This window comes from Rhamphochromis sp. 'chilingali' (genome assembly GCF_963969265.1).
Source record: "Rhamphochromis sp. 'chilingali' genome assembly, chromosome: 12".
Classification (NCBI taxonomy): Eukaryota; Metazoa; Chordata; class Actinopteri; order Cichliformes; family Cichlidae; genus Rhamphochromis; species Rhamphochromis sp. 'chilingali'.
The window spans coordinates 6,428,280-6,447,634 of record NC_137939.1 but is presented as its reverse complement, the minus strand read 5'-3'; the positions used below and the strand labels follow the sequence as shown (position 1 = coordinate 6,447,634).

At 41.5% G+C, this 19,355-nt stretch overlaps 1 protein-coding gene across 1 annotated transcript; it reads left to right on the top strand.

Annotated features, from left to right (window-relative positions):
* The first annotated feature begins 1,746 nt into the window (after positions 1 to 1,746).
* Positions 1,747 to 19,350, top strand: rimkla (ribosomal modification protein rimK-like family member A). Its single transcript, XM_080897745.1, has 5 exons — positions 1,747 to 2,522; positions 10,087 to 10,317; positions 13,592 to 13,678; positions 15,493 to 15,696; positions 16,357 to 19,350. Exons 1-5 carry the CDS (start codon positions 2,360 to 2,362, stop codon positions 16,875 to 16,877), a joined length of 1,206 nt encoding a protein of 401 aa, XP_080753871.1. The 5' UTR covers positions 1,747 to 2,359; the 3' UTR covers positions 16,878 to 19,350.
* Positions 19,351 to 19,355: the final 5 nt, after the last annotated feature.

Sequence of the window (19,355 nt, the reverse complement as noted above, 5' to 3'; positions counted from 1 at the left end):
GAAAAGGAGATGAGGGGAGGGGGGGGAGACCGTGCCACTTCTTTCTTTCAGGATTAATGTCTGTTTCTGCCTTATTAATATGGTTGAATCATGTGGAATTCATTTATATAAAACATTCTACTAAGAGGGGTAGAAATTTTGTATAAAACCACTTCCTTGCCCCAAATTCTCGAGGTAAGCTAATATATATGTGTAAGCACACAGGTGGATAATCAATTTATGTGGAATAATAAGTTTAAATTTGGTTACGTGGCATAACGGGGAATTTATTAACAATTATAAAATGGTATGAAGTTTTTCTATTGTTGAACCCTGATTTTTGTGTCACTGGTGTGTGACGTAACCGGTGCGTGAGGGGTTCTCGCGAGAGCAAGCCTACATCGGTTCAGCTGAGGAGGAGAGCTCATGCTGCTTCATCTGTTGGTGAAACTTTGACATGTGGCCAAGAAAGGACGCTGAACTGACGCTGTTAGCGTTCCTGGTTATCTTTAATATTCACGCGTTTATGTGACGTGCAAAGAGATTTAGAGCGTTTGTCGAGAGCCATGTGCCCTCATAGAAACTGACGAGGAAACACGGATGTTAACCTTTGACGACCTTTGGTTATGTTTTGGGTTTCCTAGTATTAAACAGCTTGATTCTCTGAATGACTGACCAGACGATTACTCAAAGTCTAACTGGGTGTGCTCTGTTTCTTTAAACTCATCACACGTCGTTATGTAACAAACAGTAAGGAAAGGAACGTGCTCCAAAATGCTGAGAAGATCATGCACAGCTTTATTCCCACAGAGCCTCGATCACGTCATGGCATCAGTGTTCCAGCTGTTTGCCACCGCGAAAAGAGGGTGGTGGTGGGGGGGAAACTATATATTGATGTATTGACACGCCACTGTGTTCTTATAAAGATCATGATTGCATTTTTTTTTTATATATTCACTGTTACAAGGTAAAAAGTATGCCAAATTATCTGTCCGAGGTTACTGGTTACAGTTTGTCCGTGTGTATAAGTAATTCTCACTGAATTATCATCATATTTAAGTTTGTTTTGTTTTTAATTTGGGGACTTCTCGAACCCTTTTTGTAAACCCCCCCCTTTCTGTGTTTTATTTAAATGGATGTCGGGAATAATGACATCATCGGAATCTGTAGGGACTATTGAATAAAAAGTAATGCCTATGAAGGCTGTTTGTTTGTGTTTCTTTGTATTATCCAGTCGCTCCAGGAATATTACTACTAATAATAATACAGTCACGAACAGCACAAGCACAAAGAGCTGTGAGGGAGAGAAGGAGAAGTGGGTCATTCGCATAATTTCGCTCTCCTGTCACGCCGAGGTGTTCTTCCGCTTCTCAGCTGTTGGTGCTCCCTGAGCAGCGTTGGTAAACAATAGCGACTCTTTAATACTATTTGTCTGTCAAAAAGGAGTCTTTAGAAATCTTCCGAGTGTGGGATAAAAGAAAGGGAAGGTGAGAATGTAGTAGCTTGTGATGACCTTGTTTCATTTCCTGCCACTTCAGCTTAGAGACAGCGCTGTCGGCATTCGCCAGACCCCCTCGCCGGTCTGGTCTGAACCGGTTCGGAAAGTGCGCGGTCTCGTGCGCTCTGCAGACGTCTCTTGCTGAACTGCGGAGCGCGCGATCCCTCCAGGCTCGGCCCCCCTAGTCTTCCCTCATTGGTTGGCATTATAGCGGCTCGCCTACATCTTCCGCGTGCTTTTTGGGCAGTGATACAATTCGCGAGCTGCGATTGGTTACATCCTCTCGAAACCTTTGTTTTGGGGCAGGCCCCGATAACCGTGCACGGGCATGCGGATAAGTGGAGTTGTAAACGAAGCGTGTGCACTTTTCAGCACCAATACCTCGTGGATAGCAGCCAAACCTATAGAAAAAAATAGTTGTTCGGGTTAGTTTATTGTAAAAAAGCAGACAGCTTTGCTGTTTGCAGCACTAAACAGCCGCTGTGAACGCGGGGATTTTTTTTTGCTAGCAGCTCTGACCCGGCTAACGGAAATACAAAGCGCCAAAGCTCGTGCTTTGTTTGCCCTGGTGGCAAGAGCTGCATCCCCACATTTTTGCGGGTAAAACCGTCGTTCTCTCTTCGCGCTGTCGAATTAGCTCGGTGTGGGCTCAACAAACTGCACCAGCGAAAGACTAAATGGCAGGGAAAGAAAACAAAGGTGATAAAGAAGACTATTTGTCCAAGTCGGTTCGGTCCAAACAGCGGTTGTAGCCGCCGAGGTCTCCATTGTGTGACCATCTCCGCCTGACCCTCGAATCCCGCGCTGCCACCGGTCACCTACTGCCTCCACGCCCACAGCTGTTGTATTTTCAAACGGATTTCTTTTTCAAACAACGTGAAAATGTGTTCTCGAGTTTGGTTCTTGACCGACCGGCGCATCAGCCAGGAGTATCCACAAGTCCAGATCCTTCGGGCGCTGAAGGAGCACTGCGCCGACGAGGACGTAGAATTCCGCTACCTCCTCATGGATCAAATCGTGCTGACGATCTGCGAGGGCCAGCTAGGCAAGTACCAAACAATCGATGCGCGGTCGTAAAACGACATACAGTTTGGTTTTCTTGTTTTATTTGAGATCCGTATAGATGGTAGACTTTAATTGTTTGGAGGGGGTTGTACACAGCTTGAATACAGAGCGAGGGGTTGGCTCGGTCTGCCTGTTTGCAAGGAAGCGAAGTGTAAGCATGGCCGTGACCGCCTAACCTACTTTTCCAGCTAGACTGCCTCCAGAAGGGGAAGGATGACGCTTGATTTAATTTCGCTGAATTCGCTGCAATCCCGGCAATTGCAAATTATCTGAATTACCCGGGCAATAAAAGCTAAAAGAAAAATGTGTTTAAATACCACAGAGACCTAGTTATTAGATAAGAGGAATTCATCATTGAGCTGTTGTAATTTTGCTACAGATTGCGTCTCTTGATAGCTCAGGCTGTAGGTTCTGTGTTATTATTTATTTTATTTTTTTATTTTATGTATATAAACACTGAATCATTTAAAATAGTTAAAATTGACTCCCCGAGTAATAGTTAACAATAAGAAAAAGAATAGGACATTCACACTAAATGCAGGTAAATGACAAGCAAATCTTTATGGCGCCCATATCGGGATTTTTTGTTATTACCTAATACTGAAACGGTGAGGGTGAAAACTGCCACCAAATATAAACATGCATCAACTTGTTCTGACATTTCAGGGTTTTCTGTACATATTACAATATTTATACAACCAACGTGATCACCTATTTTTAACTTTTTTTCTTCTTTTATTTTCATTTTGAGCTGCTTTGTCCGAAACACATGTGATTCTGAGTGTCATGTAAGGATAACATTTCATAGAAATGACTAGGGAGGCCTCAATAAAGTGATGGCAACAGCAGGAGCTCCTAACAAACAGACCAACAGGGAATTTGTCAGGCTGGTGTGAAGTGGGGATATGTCACAAGATGAGAGGAGATGTGTGAAGGTCTCAATTAACACACAGATGTTAATTGAGACTATGTTAAAAACATTTTAGGCTGACATTAGTGCCTGCTGAAAAATGGCAATGGTTAAGAATGTGGGTAGTGTGTCCCTTACTGCGCTGTTACATTAAACCGCTGTATTGTACGGCTCAGTCAAGCCAGGCTTTACACTTTAAATAGGATTTTACATGCAAACAGATGGGCATTTAAGTGGCAGGCATTACATTTAAGAAATTACAAATAATCACACATGTTATAGCACAGCCCACGGAATAATTACCAAGATAAATATAGCCTGGAGCTAACAATTTTCGACATATATACTCTGTACCCTGCACATTTTTAAATGCAGGTGGACAGCTGTCCAACTGTATAGCTTAACAAGCCTCACATGAGCAAGGCAGTTAACATGGCTTGTAGTTCCTAATCTGCCTAAAGTAAATGTCTTCTGAGCCTTGGTTTGACATCACAGATTAACAGCCAGTGAACAGATTGGTTGTGCTGTGGGATTTCTACACAGGAAGCCTCAGGATACATGGCCAGATGCTTGGATCCTGTAGTGCATTTTTTCTTTATGCACCTGGCAATAAATGCAGTTTTGTTGTTTGTTTGTTTGTTTTTTAAGATATGGATTAACACTCACTGGATTACAGATTCTCTGAAGTTGCAACACAAAATTCAAACTGTAATTGCTAACATATCTGTATCTATAGCTTGTTTTTTGTATCCTTCCAGGCCGAATGGGCTGTCATTTGTGTTAGCATAACACAGCAGTAGGGCAGGGCGATATGGCAAAAAATATTTATCACGATATACATATATATATATATATATATATATATATATATATATATATATATATATATATATATATATTGCGATAACGATATAACTGACGATATAATTTCTGCGAGACAAAATACAACTCCACAACTTTACTAGTGCAAAAAAACCCATCCATTTATTTTCACTTAAACAAGCAGCTGTATTTTTATGTGCATTAAAGCTATATAAACATTTAACAGTGCAAATGCAAATTCCTTGCTGAAAGTTTAAGCAAAAGGCATTTCCAGTAGAAATGGGCTGACATATCCTGAGCATAACCATGTATAATATCCACTGAAGTTAAAAAGAGATGCTTTGCTACATTAAACTGCAGTGTGCCAAATAAAAAAAGTCAAATATGTATTTTTAGGACCATAAGGTGCACGGGATTATAAGGCAACAAAGCAGTCAGATAAATCAAACTTTTTTCAACTCATTCTTCTTTCTTCCTCCACTTCTGTATCATTGATTCGTTAATGCTGTATTCTGTCACAGCTGCTCTATTCCCATGTTGTTGCAGTATATTAATCACTAACCTTCTATTGTGGATGGATTATCTCAGTTGTTCTCCTGACTGAAGTTTGGTCCGTTTACAGCATCCTGCCATGCGATTGCAGTTGTCTGTAAGCATCAGGAACCTTCACGGAGTGGAAAAGTGTTAGCGTTCATCCTCCAGCTTCACTGTTTATGTTATGCTAACACAGCTGTGTCGCTAGCGATCACGTAGCACATCATTAAATACTAGCTAGCCCAACTTCAGTAACCCTACAAACGTCACTGCTGTTTAGTTTCCTGTCCTCATTTATGTTGGAAGTGATAGCAGAGCTGTACGTTTGATTTTTTCAGAAATCTCTCAGTCAGAACATGCTATATCATGCTTAGGTAACTAGCGAAACTAGCGAGCTAACTTCCGCTAACTTCCTGCTAACTTCTAACTCCGTTAAATGTAATAAATTCTGTTTTCATGGATGCCTGGATGTTAAACATCATAGTTACACCTGGTAAAGCAGCAACGCTGATCGTTTTATTAAAGATGGAAGAATTTAGACAGTTTTTAACTCTCAGTGATGTTCGTTTGACTTCGGGACCTTAAAGGACAGATTTTAGGACCCAGATTACTCCCAGATTTACGAGCATCTTAGTCCGACAAATATGGCGGCCTGCGTGCATGTTCTACAAAAAATGTGCTTTGTTGTGTATCTGACGGACAAACACCAAACCAGTTAGGTTGCACCATTTTTACAAACTAATTCTGGTTCATCCGTTTCACTCAACAATCTGCTTTCCCCATTCTCCGTTACTGCCGTGCTTTTTTGGGACTGCGCATGCACGTTTTACCCATATTCTATCGCGATATTTCATTTTCTTATCGTGGACTAGCATTGTACCGGTATTACCGTGAACGGTATAATATGGCCCAGCCCTACACAGCAGTGCCATAGGCAAATGTGGAACAAACGCTTAAGGATATACAGCTACATTTGCAGTTAGAGCAAAGCAGTTGGTCTTGTTTCTACACTGGAAACACAAGTGATATTTCACTGCAAGTGTAATTAGTACTACGTGTTCCTCCATTTCTGTGTGTTGTTTTGATCAAATTTACATTTGCGCAAAATGTATGTGCAGTTTACATTGAACATATTAGTACATCCTACTCCAAATCCAGTGAAGTTATTTCAGCAAAATTTGTATGACAGAAAACATTTGAGAAACAAAAGTCCCTCATATCACAACTCATCCAGGGATGAGCTTTGACCTGTGAGGAGGCATAAACCATTTCTTCTTTTAGCTTAGGTCATAATAATGTCAAAATCATAAAACTGATAACACCTTTACATGTAGAAGTTTTAAAGGTTTTCTTGCTTCATTTCTGCGTCATTTTTCTTTTTTTGTTTTTAGGTCAGGTTCAGGTCCACGTTCCACACTAAAGTTAATGAGTTCAGTGTGTCCCTAGGAGGAGCTATCAGTGGAGCCACCCCAACATACACGTCATTATATTTTAATGAGGAATGGTGGCCCCTCACAGCTAAACCCAGCATTTAGCAAACTGGAGGCATTTCACATCTTGTGATTGAAAAAATTAAAGATAGACTGGATCCGTGATCCATGCCAGTGGGCACACTTTTACTGAGATGAAAAATGCAACACTTCCATGTCAGTGAAGCTGGAACATTAAGGCAGGTTCAGTATCTTAATTTACCAACTGAGAGCAAGAGCAACAACAGACACTAGGGTTTGGATAGAATTTTTGTGTGGCTGTTTATGAAGCACAGACTCTACATTTTATGGGAAAAGAGTCCTTTTGATGAACAGTATTGCTGTTTACTTGATATGCATCACAGAGTGGTTGTTAATTATTGCACATTTGATAAAAGAAGTGAGTTCATGCACTAAATAAGGGCTATGTGATGGCTCTTTATCACAGAAATGCTGCATATCTCTGGTGCTTACCTCATAGAATCTCAGTGCAAAAATGAACAGTTACACTTTATCAGTGTTTAGCAAATGTTGCATTTTCAGATAATAAAAACAGTGCATAAACATTTTTGTTGTGTTGCATGATTGCATATGTTTTCCTCCAGGAAAATGGCTTGTTTGTCAATTAGCCAACAGGATCTCATTTGCAGGTTTTTGCATGTGGCCTGGAAAGGGTTAATTTGCATTTTATTAGGTTTGACAAAAAGGCTCACAGTTTTTTCCATGGCAACACATGGCAACATCTTTATGTCACATGCTAGAGTTAAGATATTTAGTTATGGCTTGTTGTGTAACTCACACCCTAAAAACTACCTGAAAACGTTATTCCTCGAATGGTAGAGACTAGTATGGCTTAGCTTTTCTTTTTATATATGGTCATTCTGCAAATCGGCAGTTGTCTGTGTAATTTGCATGGTTGCAGTAGCCAAAGAGAAAACTGTCTGCTCTATGATTACTGGGTTTTTTTTACCCTTCCAATTTCATTCTTTCTGATCCTGATAGATGTTGATGAACAAAGCCAAAAACAATGAAATGGTGGTGAGGCATTACCACCACCTCTGATTTTTGTCTGACATACAACATGACTGACATGCCACCAAAGACAGTCATTGCATGCCATGCAGAAGAAGCAGTGCCTAGAGCAGGGGTGGGGAACTCCAGTGTCCTGCAGGTTTTAGATATCACCCTGGGTCAATACACATGAATCAAATGATTAGTTCATTACCAGACCTCTGGAGAACGTCAAGAGATGTTGAGGAGGTAATTTAGCCATTTAAATTAGCTGTGTTAGATCAAGGATACATCTAAAACCTGCAGGATACCGGCCCTTGAGGCCTGGAGATCCCCACCCCTGTCCTAGAGCAACAAAGAGCCAGATCTAAACTGCTCTAGTTTTATCAGCACATCCGAATGGCAATGAAGGAGAAATTGAAAAGATAGCTCTTATATAGATAGTATAGAATAGATATGGCATAATTCGTGTGAGAATTTCTCAGTAGCAGATTTCATGTTTTTGCTGACAAGTTGTTTGGCCTTGTCTTTGTCAAAATGTAAGTCACATGATTCATCTTGTCTGCCTCAAGTGCTGCACAATCCAAATGTTGCAGTGGACCTACACTAAATGTTCTTGTCTGATCTGTGCTTTTGATAAAAGATCTGCAAATAGACACAAAGAATGGTTGCCCCAAAACCAGACCACAAGAAACTGTTGTCTCAGTGGGCTAACGCAAGAGGATGCACAGACTGCATTCCGGACAAACAGCCAAACACTTTCACAGCATTTGTAAGCCTGCTTTGTGATGTTGCAGTGGCATGCATAGAATGCTTGTTAGCTTTGTCCTGCGGACTGAAAATGTTATATATAATGTTATTGTTTTTTTAAAATTGTTTTTTGTATTACAATCATCTTGAACAAATTGAGTCTTTGCTCCTCCTCAACCTGTCCTTACTTGTCTGTAGTGACAAAGAGGTGGTGCAAACAGAAACATCTGAAAGCTTGAAGTGCTGACATACATATACATATATCACAAAAACCCATGCTGTAATTTTTGTACACCAGGACTTCGGATAGTTTTTGCAGTGGTCACATGACAGTCAGTGCGGCGTGCGCAAGCAATTGCACAGATGAATAGGAATGATTCATCCGGGTGCCTCGCCGGTCTCTGTTTGGTCCCCCTGGAGATGGAGACGAGCACTGTGGATACTGTCTGTCGAAAACCATGAGACCACATCCCCTGATGTTTCTCACTGTAACACCACTCACATTGCACTCAGTGGCTGCACAATAAGAGCAGTGTGTCTTAAGCGCTAAATAGGGCTGGAGCGATAGTGAATCCTCCTGCTTTAACACTGAGACTGTGAGGAGGAGGAGGAGGAGGAGGAAAGGGAGGGGTGGGGTTCTTTTCATGGCTTCATACTCCTTTTTTAATGCGCCACATTTTCTCTCTCCCCTTGTTCCCTTTCTCTGTGTTTGCTAGAACATACCTAGCCCTTTCATACCAGCTGCATTTCTCGTTTCACTTCTTTTTACCCGTCTGCGGACAAAATGACCCTAAAGGAGTGTATGTAAGATGTGCATTGTGCAGGCGGGTTGCATGCTAATAGCTAGGTGTCGGTTGTTATTATGCATGCAGCAGCTTCTTTTGACCTCTGATGATCTTAGCCAGGGTCATTACCACTATTGTGAGCCTAAGATGGCTGAAATTCACATCATGGTTGAGGCTAAGTGCTGGGCTAGTGTTCAGTGTGTCTCCTCGCTTCTTTTTTGTACTTGAAGTTCCTGCTATAGCACAAAGGTACACATTTGTCATAGTTCAGTGTTCTGTCCATTTGCAATTGAGCCTAAAAAATCTGACAGCCTGGCTATGCTTCAGAAGGCTAATGAATGTTGAAATTAGCCGGATTTGTAGCATTTATAGAAAAAATTATGAAGTCTGTCTAACACCAGCTTTATTGTCCCCATCACAACGTGCAAGCCTTTTCATTTATTTCTCCCCTGTTTTTTATGTCTTATGATTTCAGAGCTGAATTGAAATGACCCATTCAGAAGCGTTCACTTAGCCTATTGTAGTTACTTAGCTCTCATTTGCATAATAAAAGTGATGTCAAGTTAATGAAAACCAGTGTCATTTTGACTTTCAGCAGGACAGAGCACCACACATTTAAGATCTTAGATATGTTAGATTTATCAGGCTGTTTTTAAGCACAGTTTTCTTATGTTTGATTAAATTTAAGATTATTACCCTTGAGCTTTCTTTTGCGAGCCCACTGCCCGACATAGGGACAAAATAGTATAAAGTGTCAGTATGTCAGTGACGATACCTGTCACTCACTCTAGGAGGAAGAAGTGTAAATGTAACTGTAAATGTGCATGGGCAAGAAGTACATATTTATATCAGTAGGTACTGCAGGTTTAAATGGCTTAAATTTACCAGCATTGGAGGTGGCTGGCCTGGTCACATGGCCCGGCCTCGTTAGATTTGTGTGATGACTAAAGGAAAAGTGTCATCAAACACTTAGATGATGGATGGAGTCTTACTGAGAACTTTCACATTGTTTCTAGGGTTGCATATGACTTTCAGAAAGAATTTGGAGCTATTAACAGTGACACATTCATTTGTTGTCTTGAAAATAGAAAAAACAGGCCAGATGTCGGCTGCTGGTTCTGGTTCCATGAGTTTCAGAAACATTTGTACAGCAACTCAGAACAATAATCTGAAGAACTTCATATATGTATGAGGTTGTTGACCAACAATCAAATAAATGAATTAAATTTAACAAATCACAGGAGTGTTTTTCCACCGTTACAGGACTGCGAGCAGAGCAGGAATTGGTGACATCTTACCCACAAGTGGTGATGGTGCGAGTACCCACGCCCTGGGTTCAGTCAGATAGTGACATCACTGTGCTCCGCCACCTGGAGAAGATGGGTTGCCGGCTGATCAACAGGCCCCAGGCCATACTCAACTGTGTCAACAAGTTTTGGACGTTTCAAGAACTAGCTGGGCATGGGGTGCCTCTTCCTGACACCTTCTCTTACGGTAAATCAGTACTTGACTGTCCTTAAGCTATTTTCACACATGAACATCACATAGACTTTGTAGCAAACATGTTAAAAACTAGCTAAGAAGCGCTCCAGTGCAGTGTGATTAGGTCACACTTACACCTTTGTTTTCAGCTCTAGAAATTTTGTTCATTCATTCAGCGTGTGTGAAAATGGCTTAAGTAAAACATGAATACATGTGCAGCGAACCCCACTTTATTGTTTGTGGAAGTACTTACATATATATAATGCAGGGACTCTATGTACACACTGCATATAAGACAAATGCAGAAATAAACACAGATAACCAGGTGAGGTGTCGGTCACAGTGATCATCACTGTTTGCCCGGTGATGTTAAAACCGGGTGAAACTGAAATTTAATGGAAAACAAAACCGATACTGTCTGAGTAAACGCAAATGCACACACATAGGTAGTAAAACTGCATCATCTACAGTCAAATCGGCATTTGTTCAAGCAGCAGTGATGTCATTATCAGGTGTGTTTTACATTTAAATCACATAATTTGCATCACAGGCTTCTGTCCACATACATGTGGAGCAGTCAGACATATATGGGTGAATCCACATAGTTGTCCTTCAAACCTTTTGATTGTTTTAATACTCACAACATCTGTGAAAACAGTGTTTAAACTAGTGCTAAGAAACACAGGATAGCCAAACAAAAACAACAGGCTGCTGTTTTAGACGTTGTTCTTGTTGATTTTCTCGGACAAATCAACGGCAGACGAAAAGGTGTATATACAGTGGGGCAAAAAAGTATTTAGTCAGCCACCGATTGTGCAAGTTCCCCCACTTAAAATGATGACAGAGGTCAGTAATTTGCACCAGAGGTACACTTCAACTGTGAGAGACAGAATGTGAAAAAAAATCCATGAATTCACATGGTAGGATTTGTAAAGAATTTATTCGTAAATCAGGGTGGAAAATAAGTATTTGGTCACCTCAAACAAGGAAAATCTCTGGCTCTCACAGACCTGTAACGTCTTCTGTAAGAAGCTTTTCTGTCCCCCACTCGTTACCTGTATGAATGGCACCTGTTTGAACTCATCATCTGTATAAAAGACACCTGTCCACAGCCTCAAACAGTCAGACTCCAAACTCCGCCATGGCCAAGACCAAAGAGCTTTCGAAGGACACCAGGAAAAGTATTGTAGACCTGCACCAGACTGGGAAGAGTGAATCTACAATAGGCAAGCAGCTTAGTGTGAAAAAATCAACTGTGGGAGCAATCATCAGAAAATGGAAGACATACAAGACCACTGATAATCTCCCTCGATCTGGGGCTCCACGCAAGATCTCATCCCGTGGGGTCAAAATGATCATGAGAACGGTGAGCAAAGATCCCAGAACCACACGGGGGGACCTGGTGAATGACCTGCAGAGAGCTGGGACCAAAGTAACAAAGGTCACCATCAGTAACACACTACAACGGCAGGGAATCAAATCCCGCAGTGCCAGACGTGTTCCGCTGCTGAAGCCAGTGCATGTCCAGGCCCGTCTGAAGTTTGCCAGAGAGCACATGGATGATACAGCAGAGGATTGGGAGAATGTCATGTGGTCAGATGAAACCAAAGTAGAACTTTTTGGTATAAACTCAACTCGTCGTGTTTGGAGGAAGAAGAATACTGAGTTGCATCCCAAGAACACCATACCTACTGTGAAGCATGGGGGTGGAAACATCATGCTATGGGGCTGTTTTTCTGCCAAGGGGACAGGACGACTGATCCGTGTTAAGGACAGAATGAATGGGGCCATGTATCGTGAGATTTTGAGCCAAAACCTCCTTCCATCAGTGAGAACTTTGAAGATGAAACAAGGCTGGGTCTTCCAACATGACAATGATCCAAAACACACCGCCCGGGCAACAAAGGAGTGGCTCCGTAAGAAGCATTTGAAAGTCCTGGAGTGGCCTAGCAAGTCTCCAGACCTCAACCCCATAGAAAATCTGTGGCGGGAGTTGAAAGTCCGTGTTGCTCGGCAACAGCCCCAAAACATCACTGCTCTCGAGAAGATCTGCATGGAGGAATGGGCCAAAATACCAGCTACTGTGTGTGCAAACCTGGTAAAGACCTATAGTAAACGTTTGACCTCTGTTATTGCCAACAAAGGTTATGTTACAAAGTATTGAGTTGTATTTTTGTTATTGACCAAATACTTATCTTCCACCCTGATTTACGAATAAATTCTTTGCAAATCCTACCATGTGGATTCATGGATTTTTTTTTCACATTCTGTCTCTCACAGTTGAAGTGTACCTCTGGTGCAAATTACTGACCTCTGTCATCATTTTAGGTGGGGGAACTTGCACAATCGGTGGCTGACTAAATACTTTTTTGCCCCACTGTATATATATATATTTCTCCGTGGTTTGCAAGAAAATTCACCGTGAGAGCAGAAAAAAGGACACAGACTGAGTGAGAGAGAAAGGAAAAAAGAAAGAAAGCGGAGGGAGTGTTTGGCCTACATTCCATCCGTTTCTCTGCACAGTAGGCCAGGCGATGCATGCAGAGCAGCTGGAGAGCTTATGTAACACCCCCCCCCCCCCCCCCCCTCCCCCAACCGTACTCACACGCACACACCCCACCTAACACTCCCCTTCTGATTTTTCAAAATAAAAGACATAAATTCCCCTCACTCCTTTTCTCTTCTATCTCAGCAGCTTATGATCAGAACAACATTTGGTGTCCAGTCTCTCCTACTCTGAACTTTGTCTTCTTTCACCCCTTGTCATTGAAAGCACATATGAAGCAGTGCATCGGAAAAAAGCCACGTGACAGAGTAGTTCACATCTGCTCAGTTCATTGAATGGAGCATAGAGACACAGGAAAAGCAATGAAGACTATATTATTAAAAAGATTTCTACATTTATTTTTTTTTTAAAAAATGTATTTTTAACACATTTTAATCACCTCTCACGCCAGAGCACAGAAAGCTTAAGCACATCTGTTGCTACAGGCTGCTGTTATAAATCAGTGTCAGATACGGTCAGCTGCTTCACATTAATGCCTCCTTCACTGACTCCTCTGTTCCACTCTTATGAATCAAGCAGCAAATAAACGGACAGCACTCCTACAGCCTCGCTGTTTTGAGTCATTTCTGTTTCCATAGCAACATGCTACATTCGTTCTCCTGCCCTGCAAAGTTGGCTGTAACGTGTGAACCATGCTATCAAACCAAGGACAGCATTTTAATATATTCTACATGTGTCCTCCGTTTGTGTATGTGTGTGCGTGCGTGGAAAATTTCCTAGGTGGGCACGACAACTTCCGGAAGATGATTGACGAGGCTGAGCCACTGGGCTACCCGGTGGTAGTGAAGAATGCACGTGGCCACAGAGGTAAAACAATCACCCAGTACTTCCTGTCATCCATTCTGATCACAACGCCATAACTCAAAATCTGTACACTGCAACTCCCTCATGGGAGCTCAGTCCACTCTTATATGAAATTCTCTGGCAGACTGTTAAATGATTAGCACTGCGGTGCCGCATCAAACACAAAACAGAAGCTCTTAATGCTTGCAGTGTGGTCATCTGGTCACTTATTTTAGTTTATGGTTAACAAGTTGATCTCAGTTTCCTCTTTTAGACTGAATACACAAGAGGCTTGTGTGGGAAGGTTTGAAGCTTTGGCATTAATGTTGTGCTTCCAAGAGATCAGCCCCGGTCTGAACCATTAGCCCTTTCCTATTCATAGTTATTGACAGTCGCTGCTATTGTGTGAAGGAATAACAATGGTCTTTGCTGGCCCAGGCTGCCATCACAGCACATTGTTTAGGAAAGCAGTCACTGGTCAACCACTAACTTGACCCTTTTTATGGCGTTAGGCATCTGGAGGGCTGTTTTTACTCTCTCTGTGGTTGACCATTGACACGAATGAATTCCACTTTGCCCTTCCCTCTCAAGAGCACACATAAAGGAAATGCTTTTTAAAAATATTATGAATCACTGGTATTAATAATAACTTTATTTGTATAGCGCTTTTCAAAACACAGAGTTTGCTTCACGGTTTGAATAAAAGCCACAGACTAAAGATGAGTATACACATTCTGACATACAGACACATAATCAACCATAGGGTCACACATTCATTCCAGCATGCACACTGCTATAGACCTGGGGAAAAAACTCCCAAAAATAATGAGGAAAAGATAAATTTTCTCTTAATCTATAAAAAGGAATTGTCAGTAGTCATTTAAGACTACTGACAAGGAGACCCTGATCTGATGATTTGAGAAGTTGGCTGCAGTGACAAGGTCTTAGTAGCTCTTCTATACAAGCAGGGGCCTGTCCAAGTAGGGCTTTATAGGTTAATAATAGGATTGTAAAGTGGATTTAGTGTTTCACTGGGAGCCAGTGAAGGTAAACAAAAATACGTGTGATATGAGAGCAACAGCTAGTTTTTGTTAGCAGCCTTGCTTGGTGCAATCTGCAGCAACTGGAGGTGGGTTATGAAGGACTGAGAGATGCATGTGAAAAGTGAGCTGCAATGTCAAAGTCAGGAGAAAAATGAATGAGCTTAAAGATTCAAAATCCTGGTGTTGGTCAAAGATGACACCAAGGGTCTCAGCAGATGTTTTGGTGTTACTGGCAAGTGGCCTGATGTACTGACTGACCTTCTCAGTATTTTCTCAGATACGTAATGGTCACATGTCTAAAGGAGTCACAAGACCGTTATTGATGTTGTGTTTTTATTGCGTGGTGTGCACAGACACACAGCAACCACATGATTTTTCCCTCAGCAGAGGTCAGAGGTCTTGAAAATAAGAAGACAGTGCAAAGCAGTGCTAATTAAGAGAGGCAACTTCTATCCTGTGTGAGAAGCAGTTCTGTGGCTGCTCAGAGGAGTATCCTGTCATTTGTATGACATGAACTGGCATGAGACTTGGTCAGCAGAAGCAGCTACTTGTTAGCCAAGCTTTTTAGGTTTTCCACCCTCAGCTAGCACACCACAAATGACAGACCCAGCAAGCAAATTCTTTTAGTGTGGTAATATCAACACAGCTATATGTCTTCAGGCCGCCATGACATAGATCTGTTTAGATTGGACAGACTAGTAAAATATAAACCTTAAAAACTAGCCCTTCCTTCCTTCCTTCCTTCCTTCCTTCCTTCCTTCCTTCCTTCTTTAATCTTGTGTCCCCTTTGCTTAGGCAAGGCTGTGTTCCTGGCACGGGACAAACACCACCTGACGGACCTTTGCCACGTGATCCGCCACGATACCCCCTACCTATTTCAGGAGTACATCAAGGAGTCGCACGGCCGTGATGTGCGGGTTGTCCTAGTGGGCGGCCGTATCATCGGCTCCATGCTGCGTTGCTCCACTGATGGTCGCATGCAGAGCAACTGCTCCTTGGGTAGGCAGACATTAAATTACTGAATTATTTCCACGGTCATGGTAAAACTCTCCTCATGTTTGAAAGTCATGTGGTTAAGTGGTATCACTGTTTGAGAACAAGAGCTCTTCTATTTATTATTTACATTTAGATATGGTGTAATTTTTAAAGATCATTTTTATCTTTTAGGTTCCCAATGGAAAAATTATCTTTAAAAAAATATGAACTTAGTGATAAGTAAAGTGTACGCGAGTAGAAATGCTTCAGAACTTAACTTTGGGAAAGAGTGCGAAATCAACAGGCTTGTCCTGAATCAACCCTGGAGCGTTCCAGCTGAGGAGACTGATCTTCACTGTCAGAGGATGAATGTTTTAGTTTAGCTGAGGCTGTAATATACTGTGACATATTTAGGACATCAGTCATCACAGTCTTCTGCATTCCTGTAGCAAAACTCTTTGACACTTCTAGGGTGAATTTGATGTGGTATTTAATTGTGAAATTAAATATTGAAAAAAACCAGAAAACATTAAAGGATCCTAAGTTGTCCCCACGTCATTTTTTTATATAATCGCTCTTGATTTATAAAAGATCAGTTGCTTTTTGACTATCATGAAGTCTCGTGAAAGAATTGTAAATTGTGGTTCGTACTAATAAGCCTGATGTTCCTTCTTGAATTGTCAGGTGGTGTAGGCATGATGTGCCCCCTGAGTGAGGAGGGCAAGCAGCTGGCCATCAAGGTGTCTAACATCCTGGGCATGGATGTGTGCGGCATTGACCTCCTGCAGCTCAACGATGGCTCGTTTGTGGTTTGCGAGGCCAACGCAAATGTGGGCTTCATTGCTTTCGACCAGGCCTGTGGCATGGACGTAGCAGGCATTGTTGCTGACTATGTCCTGTCAATGCTCCCAAACCGCCTCACTCGCAAGATGTCTCTGCTGTCCGTCGTGTCAAGCACCAGCGAGACCAGCAGCGAGCCCGAAGTGTGCAACGTGCCTTCTGGCGGTGGCTCGCTGCCTGAAGCAGTCTGCAACATGAGCGTGGGGTCAACTTCCAGCGAGAGCGACCCAGAGCTGGCCGAGCCCTCCCAGTCATCACCTTGCCAGTCCACAGCCCCCAGCCTGCCTGATCTCCCAGACCTAGCTGATCCAGCCTACAACTTCAACACCCTCCTTGCCAATGAGATCAAGTTATTGACTGAGTGAGCCCAAACATCTTCATGCTCTCACACAAACCCCACAAATGCATTTCAAACACACACACGCACACTAATGGCATCAACATTCCTTTTAAAATTTCATATCAGTCCAAAAACCATGAAAACAGAAAAGCAAAGAAAAAACTAAAACTTAGCCCTTTTCAGACATGCAATATGTAAAACTGCTGGCTTCATCAGTCCGTTAAAGTGATGGCACCCTGTCATTTAGACATTACGTAACCACTCCTCACGGCTTCATTCAGACAGAGCCATGGTGTGTTAGATATTTTTGCCATAGAGAAGTACAAAAGGCCTGCCATTTTCTTCTGATCATTTAGTTCTTTTCAATGTTATCACTAACAGCAGGTGAGTGTGTGGTGCCAAAAACGAGAGCTCTCTTCTGCTCCTCCGGATTGGAAATTGCAAAATGAATCGTAGAACAATATTTTAATATTTATGGAAATTAGATTTTTACAATTTTTTTTGCCCAATGGGGCATTTGCTAGAAGGTTGAGCAAGTCATAAAGATGTAAAGCTACGAGGGCTGAGCTTGTCCGGTTACAGTTGAGGTTTTTATGTCAAAGTGACGAGGGTGCTCATTCACACTTGAAGGTGACACATTCATTTGCTATCAGATTAATGGAAAGAAGTGCATATCTAAAAGGGGCTGTCCTGACACATCCATGGACACAAACACTAAGACATCTCGTGCTTACACAGAAACGGAGAAAACAAACCAACAAAAAGAGATCTGAGGCTGCTCCCCTGACTCTCCTCTCTTTGCATCTCTATTCCCAAAACCAGAAACCCCACGATCTAAACTTAAATTGCAGCATGAGGTTAGACTGGGATACAGAAATTAGTGCCAAACTGGCCTTTATGAGTTCCTGCATGGTGTTTGTGGATGGGTGAAAGCATACACCTGCCATGTTTTTAATCATCATATTATAATAACATTATTTTACATATAGTCTCTGTTGTCATATAAAAGGTTTTCTGCTGAGACTGCTGTCAGGTTTGGTGAATTGGAGGTGACATGAAGTGCTTTCAAGTAGTAGGGATGCTAGGCGCACTACTCTGTCAGTTCCAGTGCAGTGACGTAGTGCTCAAACTGAGGACACAGGAGAGGACCCGCAACCATCCTGCACTAACAGGAGCTGTAAAAGATTCATGTCAACAAGCATCAGATGTGTTTGGGTGGCAAAACTGGAATATAAAAATGAACTAACTGCTCAAATTTTAATTTGACATTCCTACATAGTATCTTTGTTTAGCCTTACCAGCAGTAGCAGTCTGCTGCTGCTAGGCCACTAAATGCCTAGCACTTTTATTATTTTCTCTCTCTCTCTTGTTAAGGTGACATATTTAGGAAAGGTTAGACAGAGTGTGAAAGCTGCATCTACACCTGCAAACAAAATATACCTCAAATAAGTGACTTCTCACTGCCATAGGATAACAGATATTCAGACATACAATACATATCAGCCAGGATCCTTGTGGTTTCAAATGGCCCCTGACATGCTTTATGTTTTTTTTTTTCTTTTTATCTTTTATGTAAATATTTAGATAGTCAATTAACTTTACCATATATTTACACCCAGACAGATTAGACTGGAATAGCTGAAACAATCGCCAACAGTGATATTTTTAACAAGTTGTGGGGTAACTCTTGTGTATAGACTTTCAATATTAAAAGGCAGAGAGTGAAATTTGGTGCTAAACTTTCTGGATTTGGTTAGATGAGCCTTCTCAGCCATATTATATGTAGAACTAAGCATCCTAACCCACAAAATAATGTTGGCATAATGTACAAAAAAAAGAACCCTATATTTTTAAAGTCTTCGTAAGTATAATTTAGCTTTTTTTCCTTTCCTGAGAGAAGAAAAGAAAGGAAATCCAGGGATTAGAGCAGCTAAGACCTTTGTGTTTACTTTTTTTTTTGTTCCTTTGAATTTACCTCCTGTATGCCTCCTTAAATGAATAACATAGCTGTAGGCTGTGCTGCGGAACTATTCACTAAGATTTAATTTACAGGTATGATCAAAAGCACAAAAATGAACCCCAAAATTGTTTCACTTGGTGACGGTCATGTTGTTAGGCTTGTATAACGCTTTGTGCCGAACACAACTCAGGGAAGCAGCCTGGATCTCAGCCCTGACCCCCAAAAAGGCATGACACATCCATCCAAGCTAGAGACATGTCTAAAACATAACACATACCTACAAGCAGACAAAATATACATAAACAACAATGAAAAAAAAGGTTGTAAACTACAGTGTAAGACTTTATGGTATATACCATGGTTAACATGCACTTTTTTTTTCCTTGCTTGTTTTATATTGTTCCTCGTTTACTTCCTAATTTATGGTATTTTTAAAGAAAAAAAAGTGGTTTGTGTGCACTAATATTGTGTCAATAAAGTGAAACCGCTGTGAAGCTTGATTTTTTTTTTTTTCTCCTTGTGTTGTGGGCCCAATTTACTAAC

Excerpts from the sequence above, each read along its gene's own strand:
- rimkla (XM_080897745.1), top strand. The coding sequence starts at position 2,360 with ATGTGTTCTCGAGTTTGGTTCTTGACCGACCGGCGCATCAGCCAGGAG. Across the intron at positions 10,318-13,591 it reads TCCTGACACCTTCTCTTACG|GTGGGCACGACAACTTCCGG; the intron begins GTAAATCAGTAC and ends AAAATTTCCTAG. Across the intron at positions 13,679-15,492 it reads GAATGCACGTGGCCACAGAG|GCAAGGCTGTGTTCCTGGCA; the intron begins GTAAAACAATCA and ends CCCTTTGCTTAG.